This window comes from Halictus rubicundus, chromosome 17 (genome assembly GCF_050948215.1).
Source record: "Halictus rubicundus isolate RS-2024b chromosome 17, iyHalRubi1_principal, whole genome shotgun sequence".
In the NCBI taxonomy this organism is placed as follows: domain Eukaryota; kingdom Metazoa; phylum Arthropoda; class Insecta; order Hymenoptera; family Halictidae; genus Halictus; species Halictus rubicundus.
The window spans coordinates 3,573,043-3,589,547 of record NC_135165.1 but is presented as its reverse complement, the minus strand read 5'-3'; the positions used below and the strand labels follow the sequence as shown (position 1 = coordinate 3,589,547).

General features: G+C 41.6%; 2 protein-coding genes across 6 annotated transcripts; both read right to left on the bottom strand.

The window, feature by feature from the left end:
* Positions 1 to 1,077: 1,077 nt before the first annotated feature.
* LOC143362471 (peroxidasin) lies at positions 1,078 to 7,276 on the bottom strand. 3 transcript variants are annotated; one of them, XM_076802673.1, is made up of 9 exons: positions 7,043 to 7,276; positions 6,714 to 6,952; positions 3,734 to 4,505; positions 3,088 to 3,515; positions 2,643 to 2,890; positions 2,053 to 2,302; positions 1,801 to 1,919; positions 1,566 to 1,725; positions 1,078 to 1,509 (listed from the first exon to the last, which is right to left on the bottom strand). In XM_076802673.1, exons 2-9 carry the CDS (start codon positions 6,767 to 6,769, stop codon positions 1,431 to 1,433), a joined length of 2,112 nt encoding a protein of 703 aa, XP_076658788.1. In that variant the 5' UTR covers positions 6,770 to 6,952; positions 7,043 to 7,276; the 3' UTR covers positions 1,078 to 1,430. The 3 variants fall into 3 exon arrangements, with proteins under 3 accessions (XP_076658788.1, XP_076658790.1, XP_076658791.1); XM_076802675.1 differs by having other exon boundaries at positions 1,079 to 1,509; positions 3,734 to 4,519; positions 7,043 to 7,237; XM_076802676.1 differs by having other exon boundaries at positions 1,079 to 1,509; positions 3,734 to 4,127; positions 7,043 to 7,231.
* A 619-nt stretch (positions 7,277 to 7,895) lies between these two features.
* Prp3 (pre-mRNA processing factor 3) lies at positions 7,896 to 10,716 on the bottom strand. Of its 3 annotated transcripts, none has more exons than XR_013083666.1 (6): positions 10,248 to 10,716; positions 9,845 to 10,056; positions 8,986 to 9,772; positions 8,552 to 8,927; positions 7,990 to 8,464; positions 7,896 to 7,925 (listed from the first exon to the last, which is right to left on the bottom strand). XR_013083666.1 is itself a non-coding variant. In XM_076802816.1 (6 exons), the coding sequence occupies exons 2-6, from the start codon at positions 10,393 to 10,395 to the stop codon at positions 8,065 to 8,067; spliced, it is 1,923 nt and encodes a 640-aa protein (XP_076658931.1). In that variant the 5' UTR covers positions 10,396 to 10,477; positions 10,537 to 10,716; the 3' UTR covers positions 7,896 to 8,064. The 3 variants fall into 3 exon arrangements, 2 of the variants coding, with proteins under 2 accessions (XP_076658931.1, XP_076658932.1); XM_076802816.1 differs by having other exon boundaries at positions 7,896 to 8,464; positions 10,248 to 10,477; positions 10,537 to 10,716; XM_076802817.1 differs by having other exon boundaries at positions 7,896 to 8,464; positions 8,552 to 8,909.
* Between the last annotated feature and the right edge of the window lie 5,789 nt (positions 10,717 to 16,505).

The following is a 16,505-nucleotide window of genomic DNA, read 5'->3' as shown; positions in this document are numbered from 1 at the left end:
ATTCTCTTAACATCTTCAAAGAAATTTTAGTTTATACTATATCCACACTACTTGTATCGTTCATTGTATAAAAATTAACAACATCGAAATCACCCTTTTTTCATGCATACATATTTATGTGGATCCAATTAAGTTCAAATAATTTTGAACAAATGATCAATAACCACAGTAAAGTCGTTGAATCGGAACATCGACTTCGGAAAAACGACGTAATGAAGCATAAGAATAATCAAGATGGCGTGGCATTCACGCAGCAAGTGATATGAGAATTTCTGTCCATTTAGAATGTGCTTGTTGTTCCATTTATAATCTGCTTGTGTTGAATGGCACAATCGAAGTTCATTCAATGAATTCAATGTATCGCAACAGAATCACAGTTATTACAGAAAAAGTAGACGGCAAATGCGCCCAATCATCCGAATGCATACAGTTGTAGGAGAGAGGAAATGTGAGTAAGTACTCGTGCTCGAGAATTCGTTGCCTCCGGGAAAGTGCTGCACCAAGCGGCTAATTTGAAAAAGGTAGAAATCTGCGCTGTTTCATTCGACCATAGAATCCGTACAAACATTGTATACAATGCATTGTTCTCTCTTTTCTGTTCCTCTAATACCAGAGTTATATTAGGTATACGAATATTTAATATAAATCTACTCACACTGCAGTTAGTGGTCAGTATGCAGTCTTGTTTATTGCTATTTTCTAAGACTAACGGTCGCAAGTCTTTGGTGCTATAGTGCATTTATGTTCCTCTATGGTGTATTACTGTACAGTCAAGCCGTGAAATATATTTCGTTTTCTTGCTTTATGTTCTACTTATTTTTAGTACACTTTTATTCACAGCTTAGTATTTTGTATATTCCCAAAAGTGTTAATAAATTCTTCTTTGTTACTACAATAGCGGACGCTATATAAAAATGGCACAAACCGCCTAAATTCATGTACTGTTGGTAACATTGGGCGCTACACTAACATTGCGCCGGGGTTCTAAGCAACACTAAAGTTATTTTAATCGATTTCAACAAATATTGATTTATAATAAATAATGATAAAAATTAATCTTTTAAGAACGTAGAAATGGAAGGAATGGTTGTAAGGAAACGTACAATAAAAGTTGTATTGTTGTAAAATAAACTGTACACTGACCATATCAACAATTAAAGCAAATTTAAAGCAAATTTGTGCACAATGTATAGAACATAGTCTATGCTACGTGTAATATTTATTATGTTTCATAGACAGTTTTATAAAAGGAATATCGCTGCGTTCATTACAAAATTTTTAATGTACCTTAAAAATAGTGCAGTATCTATCCTTTCCTGTTGTAAGGAGCAACGTTAATTATATTATTTTTTTAAGTAATAGTAACTAAAATTAGGATTCGTTATGTACAATCAAGGACATATTATCATGTGTAGACTGCTACGAAAAAGTTACGGAACCTTGTTCTCTTTCCAAACTGAAAAATTTGGCGACGCACTCGTGTGTATCGAACAATTGATCATATTATTCCTGAAAGCGAGGAAATCGTTATTATTTAATTACATTAACTTGCATAATGGACTTACAAGAAGCGATCTCGCAGAAGAAACGCCCTGGGTTGCATTAGATGCACTCTGTCGCCATTGTAGCACAGAATCTGCGCCATTGTAATTTTCCGAATTTCTTCTAATTGATTTAAGGCAAACGAACCTGGTGTGTTCGCATTTTCGTACCAATATCTGTCACCTACGCCGTGTACAGACGAATAATTATATTAATGTGATGACGAATTTTATTGTATAATATGTCAAATTCACTTACCAAAACGAATATTGCGGAAAGTACGACCCAATAAACAAAGAAATGTTGGTCCCAGAACAGAGTCGAACACAGTCGCCTCCGAAAGTGCTCCTGTCACAAGATCTATGTCTTGCACGTCTCTGTTGATCGAACAAATAAGAATATAAGATCATGATAAATAGCTAAAATCAAACTTATATTCGAAAGCGTCTTCATTGTTAAAATACAGAGCAATCTGAGAATTAATGAAAGCTATTAAACGGAAAAACTTACTTATAAACGGTCCGAAGTTTCTCTATAGTATCTTTGGCCATCGATCCTCTAAGACTATCAAAGTCGTTAATGTCCGGCAAATCACAGAACGTTCGCCATCTGTTATAAGGTGGCAAGCCGTGATCCCGTCCCTGTTGTATGATTTGTGCAGCATAATCCACAGCGATATCGTTGCTTTTTCCATCGTGGAAGTATCGTTCCAAAAGGATTTCATTCAATCCTGGCGGTAAAGGCTTCCTAGAATGTCCCGCTGTCACGGAAATTAAATCTTGCATCCTAGATCGTCATTAAAACCAAGTTCTCATGGGACAACGTATCGGTAGTAGACTATGGTATTATTTAATAAAATTGCATTCAAACGCTATTCGTGCTTCCGACGTTGTATGGTTCGTTGATTTATTTTAAATATGGCGTCAAATATGAATTGAACTGTTCCTTTTAGAAGCACTTGCTTTAGGTACGCTCTTGCGGGACACTTCGTATATAATATAATGTCAAATATTAGATGAAAAATGGAAGAATTTATATTGGATTTGTCAATATTCACGAGCATCCAGGTGTATTTTAAGTTGCAAATAATTTCCACCAACCTGTAGCGCCGACAATCAGACGATCGATGGCGCCGGCTTCGTAAAACTCTTGCGGAGCGTAGAAGGCAGACAATAAGGATCTTTCTCCGGACTTTAACGCCGATCGTGAGTCAACTAGGTCGAGGGTTTTCGGGGTCAGCGCGGCCACGAAGAAGAGTCCAGCGGACGCAACAGAGTTTGCAAGCGCCGCGTCCGTTCGCGTATCGTAGCCACGAAAGTATCCTCGGTGTGTTAACCGTAACTGATACCTTTAATATTGTGCCAGAACCATTAAATGTACGCACGCACAGACGTATTAACAACTTCAGACGAAACGCGGCCGGAAACGCGTCGCATCGTGCAGAACCAACTAAGTTATTTCAACGAAACGGGTCTAGGTGTACGTTTTTCGAGTGAACTTGTTAATCCGTTAAATTAATTATGGCGCGAAAGAGAGTGCACGTACTTGTCGAGGGCTGTTTCCCCGAGAACAACGGGCAGAAACTCGTTATAAGTTATATGCTCCATTTCCGCGATAACGATCCTTCTTGCCTCCTGGTAGAGTCTCTCGTCGTCCCAGTGAGGATTCAGTTGTCCCAGCTCTGTAGCGACTCGGTTATGTTCTCGCAGAAAAAGCACGTGCATTAAAGTGAGACCGGGATTCTCGTTTACCCGCGAGTCCCCGCTAAGAAAACACGGGAAAGCTTTGTTCGCGCTACGGCAACTTTCGTACTTTGGCGAAGGCATGGGCAAATTCTTCCTCTGCGTGTTCAGTAAACCGCTCTTCCCGGATCGCAGGGTCCTCGCTACCTCTTCGGAACTTCCATAAACCGGGGAGAGGTCCAGATACGAGGTCGCCTGGTTGATCTGCTGTCGGGCGCCCAGTTTGCATCCCTACGTTCAAATATCACGGTACGTTTAAATACAACACCTTCTTAATCCCACGTCTTACAAGCAGAAAGCAGATCAAACGTCTCCCCGGGGAACACAGTACGATCAATCTTGCCGTTCGAAAGAAGAAGATTGATCGCACGCACACCGGTCCCAGTGGCTAGCCTGTTCTTATTCTAATCTTGTCAGACGTTCCGCGAGTTCGAACGGCTTCTTGTTACCTGAAACGAGTTTCCCGGGTGCGGCGCTGATCTCGAGTATTCCATGCAGCCGATAGCGTTATCAGCTCGGATGGGGAAGCATTCCGGATGAAAGTGTTCGTAGTCCACATTGCAACATTTCAGTTTCGCACCGTCAGGCAGTTCCATTTTCGGCGTGTGAGCAAGATCGTGAACGAGAAACTGGCCAAACAGCGCGGTGAGCGCCATCAGATAGGGGTGTTTCAGATCTAGCCCCCCGGAGTGCACTCTCAAAGAGACCTCCCTGGCGCTCGGGAGATCCGTTCGCGGCAAAGAAACACCGTCTACGTATTCAGGTGGCAGAAATCTTGCGTACGGTTCTAGAGCGGCGCCCCAAGTCGGGTGTAAGCCGTTGTTGCACCTTCCGCTGTGCGTTCTGTACCGAGAATCGAATTGTTTGCAACTGGCCATCGCTTGTAAAAAGGTGGACGAGTCAGGACAATGAATGGCAGCTACGGAAGGCAACACGGAGGACGCCTCTTTCGACGACATGTTCAACGCCTCCACTAGCATCATCGCCATCGTCTCGATTCGTAGAGCTCTCCTCGAGAGATTTTGCGCGTGCTCGGTTATTTCGTGGGACGCGCTCAGGAAGTACGACGGGGAACCATGATTCAAATGCGTGTGCGAGCTCTGAATCGCTTGCTCGGCCTGATGGTACTTTTGCATCGATACGTTCGTACGCTTATTCAGATCCAGCAACATGCTCGACGGCAGGGTCGCACTCTCGACGAGCACAAACGCAACGAGGAATCTGCGAATCGGAATCTAAGGATAGGAAATATAAATTTGTTCTTACATATAGCTGGAAGTGGTTCGTTCAGATTTGATAATGATTGTACGGGGCAAGATCGAACGGCTACGGTAGACCTTTAAGAAACAACGCCGCGGAGAACTTGCTCAATAGCAAATAACGAGAATGTTGCAGCAATTATAGTACCTTGAAAGTATGGGACTACTTTTAACGAAATTGAAAATAATAGCGTTGCACGAAATATCGTAACCTTCGGTATCGTGGGAATGCACGCGAGAGGCTCGGACTAGCCGCGATTATGCCAAGTCGTCCCGTGAAATCGTGTCTTTTATCGTTCTGTTATTCGTTCTGGTTAGATTAATATTTGGATTTCTCGCAAACGCCTCTTCGTAAAATTTTTGAGATTTTCAGCGCGAGAGACGCAGGTTTAGGGGATAATCAAAATTCCTTTCGGCGACACGAAACCCTTCAGCAACGTGAGAGTTTATTATCCGCGAAGACGATGTCGCCGTGGTAATGTTACATCTCCCACCGGTGAATTCGTGAGAAATTGTTTCCAACATGTATCCTACGGTACACCTTGAGGTTACCTAATAATTGTCATGTAAATTCAACAGTTGTCTTATTATCTGACTTGACAATGATGAGATAGGGATCAATCATTAAAAAGACAATCGCAGGGTTGGGCCATGTAGATTACGAGTTTTCGTCGGTGTTACATCCGCATTGCAAGCGAAATGGGGTATACGTGACAAAGCCGGCTGCCTTCCCGCGTGATAGGATTTTGGGGACGGGAAGATTCGCATGATTTCCCGATAAAACGGCTCCCTTATTAGCGAAATCTAGGTCCACCAATATTGAACGAGTCGCGTGATCCGTTTCAACATTTATCACCGAGAATCGCAATGAACTTCCAGAGACTACGGAGACCTTGTCTGGAAGATATCTTTTCGCCTCAATCTAAGACAACCGGGTTCGCCCGTGTTACCCTTATCACGTTCAATTCATTCATTGATTCGCCTAGATTCCAAACTTTTGGCTCGGTATAATGCGTTTGGTTTTTCGATCGTTCCAATATGGTACACCGCTCGAACAAATTAAAGCGACCTTAAGAGGGGATCGAAGGATCGCTGTCTGACATTTAGACGCCTTCCTGGTTCTTCTGTGATTTCCTTACGTAACCCTCTTTGCTCCCATGATTAGGAGACCATGTAAGTAAATGGGCGCCATTTTTTCCTCTGACTCACCGACGGACAACCTTCTTCGAGGTTTGTTTAGAATTTCTTTGGGAGAACGTGGTCGTTCCTTAATTTTCCGGGGATACGAACTTGGACAAACATTAATACGAATTTTAATATCGAATAAATTTTTTCGTTCAGAGTACTTTTGGACAGGAAGCTTTAAAAAGCTTTTAAAGGAACAGATCTTGTTCGAAAGTCGCTAATGACTTTTTCGGAGAAAATCACGGTCGATATCGATTAGCATCGAATGATTTTTAGTAATATCGATTTGCATTTAAAACAACATCGTTGACCTTGAAATTTCAGAAAGTGTGACCTTGAGAAAAAACCCTTTTTATCACAAATGTTCGCCTCCAGGATACGAATGTTTATCTCTCATAAAAATTTCCTCACGTTCTGTATATTCGAAACAATAAAGTGTATGCAAACTAAATATTATTCGCGCGCAGACTTCTTTGTCCTTTGTTACCAGCTTCGATCGAAGCGTAGATTTGTCTAACTAATTAAAAAATATTCCAAGCGGAAAACAGTTTTGAATATCTGAAAACTTTCTCAACGCATTCGCTAAGAACCCGAAAAGTCTGCTAATTAACTAACCCGCCAAATTGGCTGCATCTTGTTGGTCACACGAGGCGAATCCTGAGAGAAAAATCAGCTTGCTCCGTGTTGGAATAATTAGCGGGAAGAAAGTAGTAAACGTTATTCCGCAGTTCGATTGTTTCCCCTGTATCACGTGACTCGCGGGAATTAAATTTGAAAGTCTAAATAGAAAACGCGGGTATCCCAGTTTTCGTTGATTGCGAAAGCGCGAATGGAAATCGATGAAACCGTTTCCAACGTGTCCGCGTCCCGACGGATTGTTAATCTTCTAGGAGAGCGGTTTCAAATTTTCCGATAGTCGCTTATAAGTTCCGAGAAAGCCGCGGTTTATCACCTTATCTGACAGAACGAAAGCAGAAACACTCACCGGGACAGGAGGATAAGTACATGGTCGATCGATCTCCGTTCCACGCACGTTGACATTCTCTCAAAATGAATCTTTCACTCGTCGGGGAATGACTATTTTAAAGGCAGTAATCGATCCCTGTATCAACACGCGATAGAATTCATTTGCCTTGGCGAATTTCGCAAGACCTGCGCCGTGCATGTACGAGAAGATGTAGCGGCAAACCTGAACTGAGACCGATCCTCGAACGAAAGTAAAACCTGTGTGCGTCCGGTCGGATAAAAGAGTGGGGCTCGGTAAGGATCACAGTAATATAGGGTGTCAACAATATACCGGCGCGTAACACTTACTTAGGAGCCACGGTAAAAGTGCATCGTTGCTCCAGTCGGATTGGTATTATGAACGAGACCAAGGTTCACCTTTCATAGACACCGTTGGCCGCAGTCGCGGTTGGACGTACAGTTTCAAGGCTCAAAAGTGCATTTGCATCTTCCCATAGACATCTACAATGCATCTACGATCCACGTACCTATACACCCCGTGTGTGTTCGTTCACAGCGTGCCGCGCGTTGGCATCGCGATGTCATTGCGCTATGCTAATTAACACTTACGGGCTTGACCGTAATGTCGGCTCTGGATGTACATTCTTACGAACATCGCGAATCATTAACCCTCGCGCGAGTGCAGGGTCGACTGTGACTAGTTATATTTATTTATCTATTTAAAATGTGATCTTTTTTTTTAAATATTTTCAATTTTTCAATTTTTCAAAGTGTAAAACGAAAATTGGCAAAAACTGCGGGAGGATTCTTTACGAAGCTAAAGAGAACAATTAATTTTTTATACAAAAATTGTACACTTCATTTTTGTTAAACTTTCAGAACATGACACTAGATTACCTTTGAAAATAGAGAACATTAAAACTGTATGAAAATGATTTGGCAATTCGTATGGACAACACGACGTGCTCAAAATTAATCAATGTTCCAGAACACCCTTTCGGCATTTCAAATAATTCGATGCATTGTCTTGGTCATGCGTATAATCAAAGTTTCGCAACACTTTTTATACGACAAATTTATTTTCTGGGTAATAAAAGTTGCTGATCTCCAGTTCGCACTTCAGTTGAATAGTTCATCAGTGGAATTGTACAATTCAAATGAAGCGTTCCTAGAATCGGTTAAGAAGGACTTCCAATCGGAGTTCTCTTGAGCACTTTTATTCTCGCTCTGTCTGCCATAGTTTATTACAGTTTTGATAATTTACTATTACGTTTCAATAGCGATTGCTTACTTACATGGTATTAAAATTATCTATGCTCGCATTCACATCAGCATGGTAGTGTTTATTGCTCGAATTACAAAACTTCGTTCTAAGACCGAACATCATCCGTGTTATCAAGAACAGCTCCGCTGTAGGCTAAGTCCCAATAGTGCTCGACCTGGTGCTTCTTAAAGTGCTCACGAGCCATCTTTTCGATTGGGCAAACTTTGAATTTGATTTCGCCGAAGTGACGTTGTTTGCTAGTGCCTTCCCACACAGGGACGCACTTGTTGGGCACGTCGTTGCCGTCATTATCCTTTATAGTATCCTCTTCCCATTTGATGCGATTCATCATTAAACGTTTATACTTATTTAATTGTTTTGCGCCCCCTTCTACTACAACAACGTTGCAGTCACGGAAGAGCATCACGCAACCAGTGAGGTAAAGCTGTTTCGCATTCGTTTCTACCTTGAATTTCTTCGACGCGTTATTTAATAGATCGCGTATTCTATAAAAAATAATGTTAATCATCAGTAACACTTTCCTATGAGAATAATGGTATATCTTGTATAGCTTATATTGTTTATTTGCATACCTGTAAACAGCCACGTGTACACCAAGTGTAGTGTCTTCCTTAAGTTTCCTTGCCTTCTTTTCACGCCGCTGATCGGCGGTTAATCGTCGTGCTGCATTAGCGTCTTCGTGTGCTTTCAATCTTTTAGCCATTTGCTGGCGAACATGAGCTTCTATTTTGGTAGGATCCTGGACGGCTTCTGTACCTAATACTCTCATGAGATTTGAAATTCTTAATTTTGGCTCCGGTGGTGGTTCAAGGCCTAATCGAATTTTTTCCTGTTCTTCCTTCCATGCTTCACGCCTATTTTGTCTGCGTAACTTTTTACGTTCCTTCTTCGTTAAAAATACGGGCATATATATTGGTTTCAACGGATCGGCTGAAAAAAATAGACAGGCTAAATAGCTAAATTGAAACTGCCTTTTATCGGTTACATCTTCCAAATATATACGTACTTGGTGGCCGCATTTGTGTAGGATGTTCTACGAGATTAGTAATAGTAGAATTTTTAATTCCTGTAGGCTCATCTTCGTTTGGATATCCTCCTGTTAATATAACAGAGTCCCACCATTCCACGTTAGGCACGTCTTCGTTGAGAGCTTCAGTTTTCGGTGCTATAAGTGCCAATTTAGTTGCTGAACTTATACCGGTTTTTCTAGCGATTTGACTAATTTCGTTTTGTAGCTTCTCTAACTGGGCCTTCATACGAATTCTCTCTGCCAACTGCTGGAACTTTCCTGGTTCATGGAATTTTAGTGTACGTTTACCACGCACTGCTGGTTTCACGCCTATCCTAGTGTCGAAAAAATGGGTGTCCTGAATTTCTTCAGGACCCTTGGATTCTTGTAACTGTGCTTTGAATTCTTCACGCTTTTTCGCACGTATATTGGCTTTCAATGTTGGCACCACTTGTGTAAGTTGAACTTCTTTGCCTGTTATATCTACTGTCCTTCCTGATTCGTCTAAGATTAATGGAGTCGGTTTGTCAGGTACGCTGACATTGCCGAGGAGACCCGAGCTGAGTTTACTTCTGATTTGAGCTTGTAATGCAGCAATTTTTCGTGCTTTGTCAGAATCCGTTTTACTCAAAAGACCTTGGTTATACATGCTACCTACTGTTGGTAATGAATCTCGTGTTTTAAGCAATGGTTTCATTGGAGATACCTCTTCTTGCTTAATGACCTTTAATGCCCTCTTCCGTTCTTCAATTTCTCTTTGAGCATTAGCCATCATTTGTCGTATCTGTACATATACCATTAGCATAAACATAGGTAATGTTTCACTTGAACAATAGCAGTAATAAAGATTACATACCTTATCTGTAGATAATTGTGCTTCTGTTGTCTTTTCATTTTTTACTTCATCATCTCTAAATCTAGGTTTCTTCGCTTCTTTTTCTTTATTTTTATCCTCCACATGATTACGCTTCTTACTCTTCTGTGCTGCTTTGGCATCATCGTAGATTGCAAATATTTTTTCAGTTAACTTTGAAGCTTTTTTGTCTTCCAACAAGGCAGATAGTTTATCTAAAAGAACATCAGACATGTCAATCCTTTCATTTTAGTAAATTTGAGTGTTCAACTGATGCGCATCGTGCATAAGACATATATGTGCATAAATGCATGTAAATTACTTAAAACTATGCAATAATTATACAAAATGTATAGTATATTAAAACAGCTTTATTTATAATTTTTTAAATAATTGCAATACTAACCTGCCGTTTTACGTTTGTCATAGCCAGAGGTGATACAGTTGACAGCCGTGGTAACGATAGCAGGTTCTCCGAAACCAAGGAACTTATGAACCGCTTTCTCAATTTGCGGTTTCATTTCGTCTATTTCTTTTCTTGTTAAATACGCCATGTTTCTCGCTTCGTTAGAGAAGGTTAATTCGTGTAAAACACCGTCAACTTAGTGGAAAATAGTATACCTCACAACATAACCTCTAAGAGCTACAAGGTTATGTACTGCATATCAGTTATACTTCCATTGAGGTACGGTTACCTTACGCTTCACAAAATGTCAAACAGATCGTTACTTTAGAAAGAATAGTCATGATATCGTTTACGGTTCAACCTTCATTTCCTAATTAAACGTTGGCAAATATACTCAAATAACTTCGACATCACATTGCAATATCGCAATTGTTATTTCAGTATTCACTATATAGTTACTTCGCACTCAACCAACTTGTACACAAAACATAAATGATCTAGAAACTTCCCTAGACGTCTACACGTATCCTACGTGAACGAAAGAAAGTTTCCTTATTTGAATTGTGAATTCATCCATTAAACAACATTTTATCTATCAGTAAATAAAAATCAATTAAATAATTCAGTTCATACATATTTAATGTGAATCGTAAACATGAGCTAGGATTACTGGTTCCCACAAAATTTTACAAAATAAATTGTGGTATAAATCAAATTACACATACATAAATCTTTTCCATTCTTTGGCGATAACTTTTGTAGCAAAAAAGTAAAAAAAAAAAGTACGTTTTCTTTTCTTTTTTTTTGTTTTCGGTGTAGCTTTTGTTCACTACTGGTAATTAATTTAACTTGGTGACAACAATTGAATGTCTACGTTCAATTTCAGCCAATCACCGTTGCCGATTCATGACATGCGCCATTGCGATTTCATTTCAGTTGTTCCACCGCCATCAGCCGCCATCATGGTAACCGATCATAACCGATCCAAAGAAGACTCAAGATTGCTGCTGGTCCATCGTTCTTCCCTGCTGCTTGACGAAGAAGTAATTAAGTCAAATTTTGTGACAAGACACTGACAGAAAAAGAAGCACGAACTCATTAGAAGAGTGAAGCTGCAATCACTGGTAAAATTCTGGCAATTTTTCAGAAATATGAAAGTTTGAAGTTTGACTTCATTACTCCTTGTAGAGATTGACTTCGTTGCTCTTTGTCAAGATCAATTTCGTTGTTCTTGTTCTGTATTCTATATTGTTTGAAACGATATATTTGAAAATTGGTTTTTTGCAAAATTTTTTTTTTAAAGGGTTAGGGTTAATCGCACATTGACGGGTACACGTTAAAGTAAAGAATTCACTAAAGAATCCTAAACTTTGCACCAGTACGCTATCATTATACATGTTCACCACAAACACAACTATAAATAATTACTGTTGTGGTTCATTTTACTGCATTTGCTGGTCCAATAAATCCACTCCCCCTCCCCCGTCTCGCTTTGCATTGTGATATCTGATTTGAGGGATTTAGACCTCATTCCTCTTAGACCAACATCAAGCAGGGAGACAGACAAGAAGTCTGTGGCTATTCAAGTGGACCCTCTGGACTTGTTACCAACAAATATCAAGCTTGAGTCTCCTGAATCAAGTATGGGCACATCCATATTGCCTTCAGCTCTCAGCCTTTATCATAAGCTCTGCCAGTGTGAGGAAGCTGGCCCATCAGTGAAACCTGAGCCTTTAGAAGAAAGTCCCAGAGCCAAGGTCACAGTAGTTAGATGACAGCTGGGGCACAGGTTCCACCATGGCTGACTTTACTGAACTATTAAATCAGTATATCCAAGAATTCGGGAACGACTACGAGGCTTCCGTCAGGAACCTGCTGGATCCCAATAGCTTGAAGAGAGAGAGAGGGCAGCGCTAGGGACTGTGCAGGAGATCAAGCGTTATGAGGGGTTTGACCCCAAAATCATAATAAAGCAGATGTTGGCCGCCCACGATCGCAGTAGGACAGAGATACAGGCTGACCCGAGCAACTTGTGGAAAGAGGAGGTGAAAGTGGACATGGGCACCACTCAGCAGACTGTGGTGTTGACCAATGACATGAATTTTGATGTGGACTTGAGATACTTGTGTCTCATGCTTGTGAGCAAAAGAGCAGCTTTTGACAAAGTTGCGACAAAGTTTCGTGGGTTTATGCGCAATTTCATGGGCCAGCTGAAGGAGAAATATGGGGTCGTCACTGGGAAGAGGGCTCCTGGGTCTGTGTCGGGTTCTCAGACCATCACATTGCCCAGAATTGCTGCAGCTTTCCCCACCGTGACTGTTGACCTATTTCATCAAGGACATGGGAGGGAACTTGTCTCTGCCTCAGATGTTGTGGGACGAGAGCACGCTTGGTCAAGAGCTTTTCTTTCCCCGATGGTGGCTTCAGTCATTCCTAGGCAGGGAGCTCCGAAGGTCCAGTTGCTTGCTGTGGCCGTGGCAGTTGATGACCTGCGTCACCAGGGGAAGAGGAAGACTAAGCTTAGTGCACTCCTAAAGTACTTTCTGGGCACACACAACTCCACTGCAATACCGGAGCTGATAAAGCGAAATAGATGCATCAAATGGGGGATTATGGAGACAGATGGTCGATTTGCCGCTTCTATTATTGAGGTGAAGGATGCGTGCATCGCACAGATCAGGTTGCGTAGGCCGAATGATCCTGATCTAGATAGAGTGCTCAATGACCTTGTGAGTCTTGAACCACTCACTCATCTGGACGCAGGGAATAATGTACTGTAATGAATGTAATGTCATGTAGTGTAAAAAAAAGGGGTCCGAGGACCTGTGGCCTTTACAGTGGGACTGTCTGTTCCACTGTCGAGCCGTTCTCTCTATTTGAGGGATGTCACGGGTCTAAAGTCCTCTCGCTCCACCTCCTCGTGGTGGACCCTGGGAACACACATAGTGTTGCTAACGGAGCGAGGGGCATTCCTTCGCCTCATCATTGAGGTCCCCGGTGCCGACGGGGGGCCCAAGGCCGATGACTTGGCCGCCAAGAGAAACGAACGATTTTATGGAAATATCATCGGAAAACTTTCTTCGAATCTCGCACGTCCCTCGCGGCGAAAATTCGCCCATTTTCTATTACCAAGTACCGTGACAGCTTTAATTAAAAATTTGTCGTCTGTGCGAACGTTTGAATTTGGAAAATTTTCGAAAAAAAGGTACGGTCACTTTCTCACCAGTTTACACGGTGTAAGAAACTTTGTCGAGAGAAACGAACGAGGTAGAAAGTAGAGAGGGTTCAAACTTTAAAATGAGAGCAGAACTAATATTCTACGACGTGTTTTCATCAACTTACAACACGTTGAACATGACCAATTTTTCCATGAAAATTTAGCGGTCCTTCAATTTTGCACGGTAGGGTATTTTTCGGGAAAATATGAAATATTTTGCGTTCACAGGTAGGACGACAAAGAAATTGAAAAATTCAAGGGATTTTTTAAATTGGTAATTTTAATTTTAATTTCACGGCAATCCAAAACGAGGGATAGATCAGAGTAAATTATGCCTGTAGATCACGTTAATTCCGGGCACCCTTACAATATAATGTAACCTTGTTAGAGTGAAATATAGAAAGGTGTAAGGGCCGAATGCAGCTCCGAGGCCAATGGAATAACAGTGGACCGATAACCGCAAATGAGAATGGTAGAGGAAACTACGCTGTTCCATGCTTCCCTGGTGACCGATGAGGCCAATTCTGCGAACCACATTTGCTTCATTGCAAGTTGTTGTTCGAAACTTTTCTGTTAATTGAAACGAAGAAATCGGATCGTTTCTGGCGCCTGTTTTATCCCGCCGAACAATTCTGCAAAAAGCTCGGTTGCGTTTTGCCATAACTGTGCCGAGAAGTTTCACCACGTTGACGAAGAAACGTGCACTTTAACCGGCTTTGAATGCTCAAATAGGCTTAACATAACTTGCTAAGCTCGAACTTTATGAAACTGTATCAATCGTTCGAGGAACTCGACCGGAAAATATATTGCTGCCGTATTGATCAAGAATATCTTCGCCGTACCGAACACGGGGTGAATAATTACTAGACTGCGGATTTTATGCATTTCTGGTAAAAACGAGTTGGTTTCTACATTGAATATTTCGTTTATATTATGAATTTTCATTTCTAAAATCGAGAGCTTACGTTGCACTTCGAATGTGCTTCTCCATAAAATTAACAATTCTGGTATACGCTTTTTTGAGTTTCCTGCGTCCAGGTTTATTCGGAAATAACATGAAAAACTAGCATTTCAATTTCGAGGGGAATATTCGCCGGGATGTTATAAGACAAGTCGGTCAGGGTTTTTCGACAACAAAAATTGCGCTCCGTTCGGGCGCGTGCATACCGAAACGGCTGCTCTCTGATCGAATTTCATTTGTAATTTATCTGAGTAGACGGGTTTTTTTCCCCGGCTCGGTTCCGGAAAAGGCTTGCATACACACACACACACACACGCGCATTACCGTCGTGCAGCGATATTGATGCAGACGGGGGCTGCACTCGTGAAAGCAACGGCGCGGCGCGCTCACGTGGGTACGTGCGTGTGCATACGGCATGTATATTCGCAACGTTGTTGTGCCACTAATATTCAGTCGGTACGTATCGGGCCAGTCGTGTTTCTTCGTAAATTTAACGATTTTACCGGTAGACGTGGCTACGTCCCGAAATGATGTACGGTTCGCTCGTATGACTCGGCAGCTAATGCTTTAATATGCGCAAAGGGTGCCATGCCCGTGTCACGCGGATTACCGCTAATTGTAGTTTATGCTTTATACTACACTATTCTCTTGTATGCTATGTCGTCCGTTGGGTATTCGATATGTACGGACCTGTATGTTTACTTGTAGAGGCGAATGCAGCTCCCCACGGATATATATCCACATAACAATTTGTATTTGCGAGAGGGCGCGAGCATTATGTACGCCCTTCTTCCCTATGTGCGGCGCTCCCGATTCCGAGTACAGACGTTGCCATTTTTCAAGGCAACGATTAACTTTGACCACCGCGTCGGCGGTACTTACCTTGAAAAATTGATTTTTGTCGGATCTAGAAGGGCTGATACGGTGGTCACTCTTAGAAATTTGGAATTAGGGGAAGGTCCAGCTAGACTCGAGCACTGTGCAAAATTTGCTCTGTAACACTATATCCATTGACATGGTAATCTAAAAGTACATTACATATCGTCTGAACATTTATTTATTGGAATATATTAATACAACTTCGCAGGACTTAACACAAAAGCTACAACTAAATAATGTAGCACACAGTATTGCCCTGTTTTATGTCATACGTGGGGATAGGTTGAATCTGTTTGCTCCAAATGTTAGGAGTAATAATATTTTTTATTTATTTACAAATAGCACTCATAAATACCTAAATAAGCACCTTAAGAAATTACCTAACTGTTAGTACTCTATAGATAATATGATTTAGAAGACCTTAGCTACTAATTTTCGAAAGAATGAAGAATCGCGATCGATAGCTTTTTAGACAAATTCCAGATATTTTGTGCGACTATTATTGAAATTACGATGACGCGTTTGCGGAAAATGGCTCGTCGCGCACGAGAAAGAAAAAATGGAAACCGCGCGACGCTGAAAAGACGATCGCGTCAGTAAAACAAACGGCAATATTACAATGTTCGCGGGAAGTATTCATATTGATTCCCATATTCAGCGAGCGTTTCTGTACCACGGTTGTCGAGGAAGAAGTTGGGGAAATGGACGACAAAGTTATGTTAGGCGCGCCTGCATGTACATGCACCTCGCCCGAGGCTTCGCGTGTGTATGCATGTGTAAGACAGCCGAACGCGCTCGATGCATTCGAATTGATTTGACTGCAAAAGCGTTTCCCACGCTGCGAGCCACACACGAGATACAAACGGACACGTGTTTACGGAATCCAACGAGTTCGATGTACCTGTGGAGGCTCAATCGCCGGCAAAAACGTTTCGCACTAGTCATTTGTTGCATACTCGATCGTGGGTAAAAAATGCGACTCGCTCGTCCATCGTCTTTTGATCGTATTCGTTCGAATAACTAATTAATTTGGGGCCGTGACAATTGATCGATTGTAGCCTTACTTCTTTACTAGTATAAGTAGAAATAGATGGTAGTATACGTACCTGATTCATACGTGACCATTGAGTCGTTTTACGGTGTTGTTATTTACGCACGTGATCCAGATAAGAACAAAGATTTTTGATATCCTCGACGATGA

What these genes read in the sequence shown, in the direction of transcription:
- LOC143362471 (XM_076802673.1), bottom strand. Translation starts at nt 6,769, where the DNA reads ATGTCAACGTGCGTGGAACGGAGATCGATCGACCATGTACTTATCCTC. An exon ending in GTACTTATCCTCCTGTCCCG is followed by an intron (nt 4,506 to 6,713) that starts GTGAGTGTTTCT and finishes TCCGATTCGCAG; the next exon opens with ATTCCTCGTTGCGTTTGTGC. An exon ending in TTTCCGCAATATTCGTTTTG is followed by an intron (nt 1,726 to 1,800) that starts GTAAGTGAATTT and finishes TACACGGCGTAG; the next exon opens with GTGACAGATATTGGTACGAA.
- Prp3 (XM_076802816.1), bottom strand. Translation starts at nt 10,395, where the DNA reads ATGGCGTATTTAACAAGAAAAGAAATAGACGAAATGAAACCGCAAATT. An exon ending in TGACAAACGTAAAACGGCAG is followed by an intron (nt 10,057 to 10,247) that starts GTTAGTATTGCA and finishes ATGTTCTTTTAG; the next exon opens with ATAAACTATCTGCCTTGTTG. An exon ending in TACACAAATGCGGCCACCAA is followed by an intron (nt 8,928 to 8,985) that starts GTACGTATATAT and finishes TTAGCTATTTAG; the next exon opens with CCTGTCTATTTTTTTCAGCC.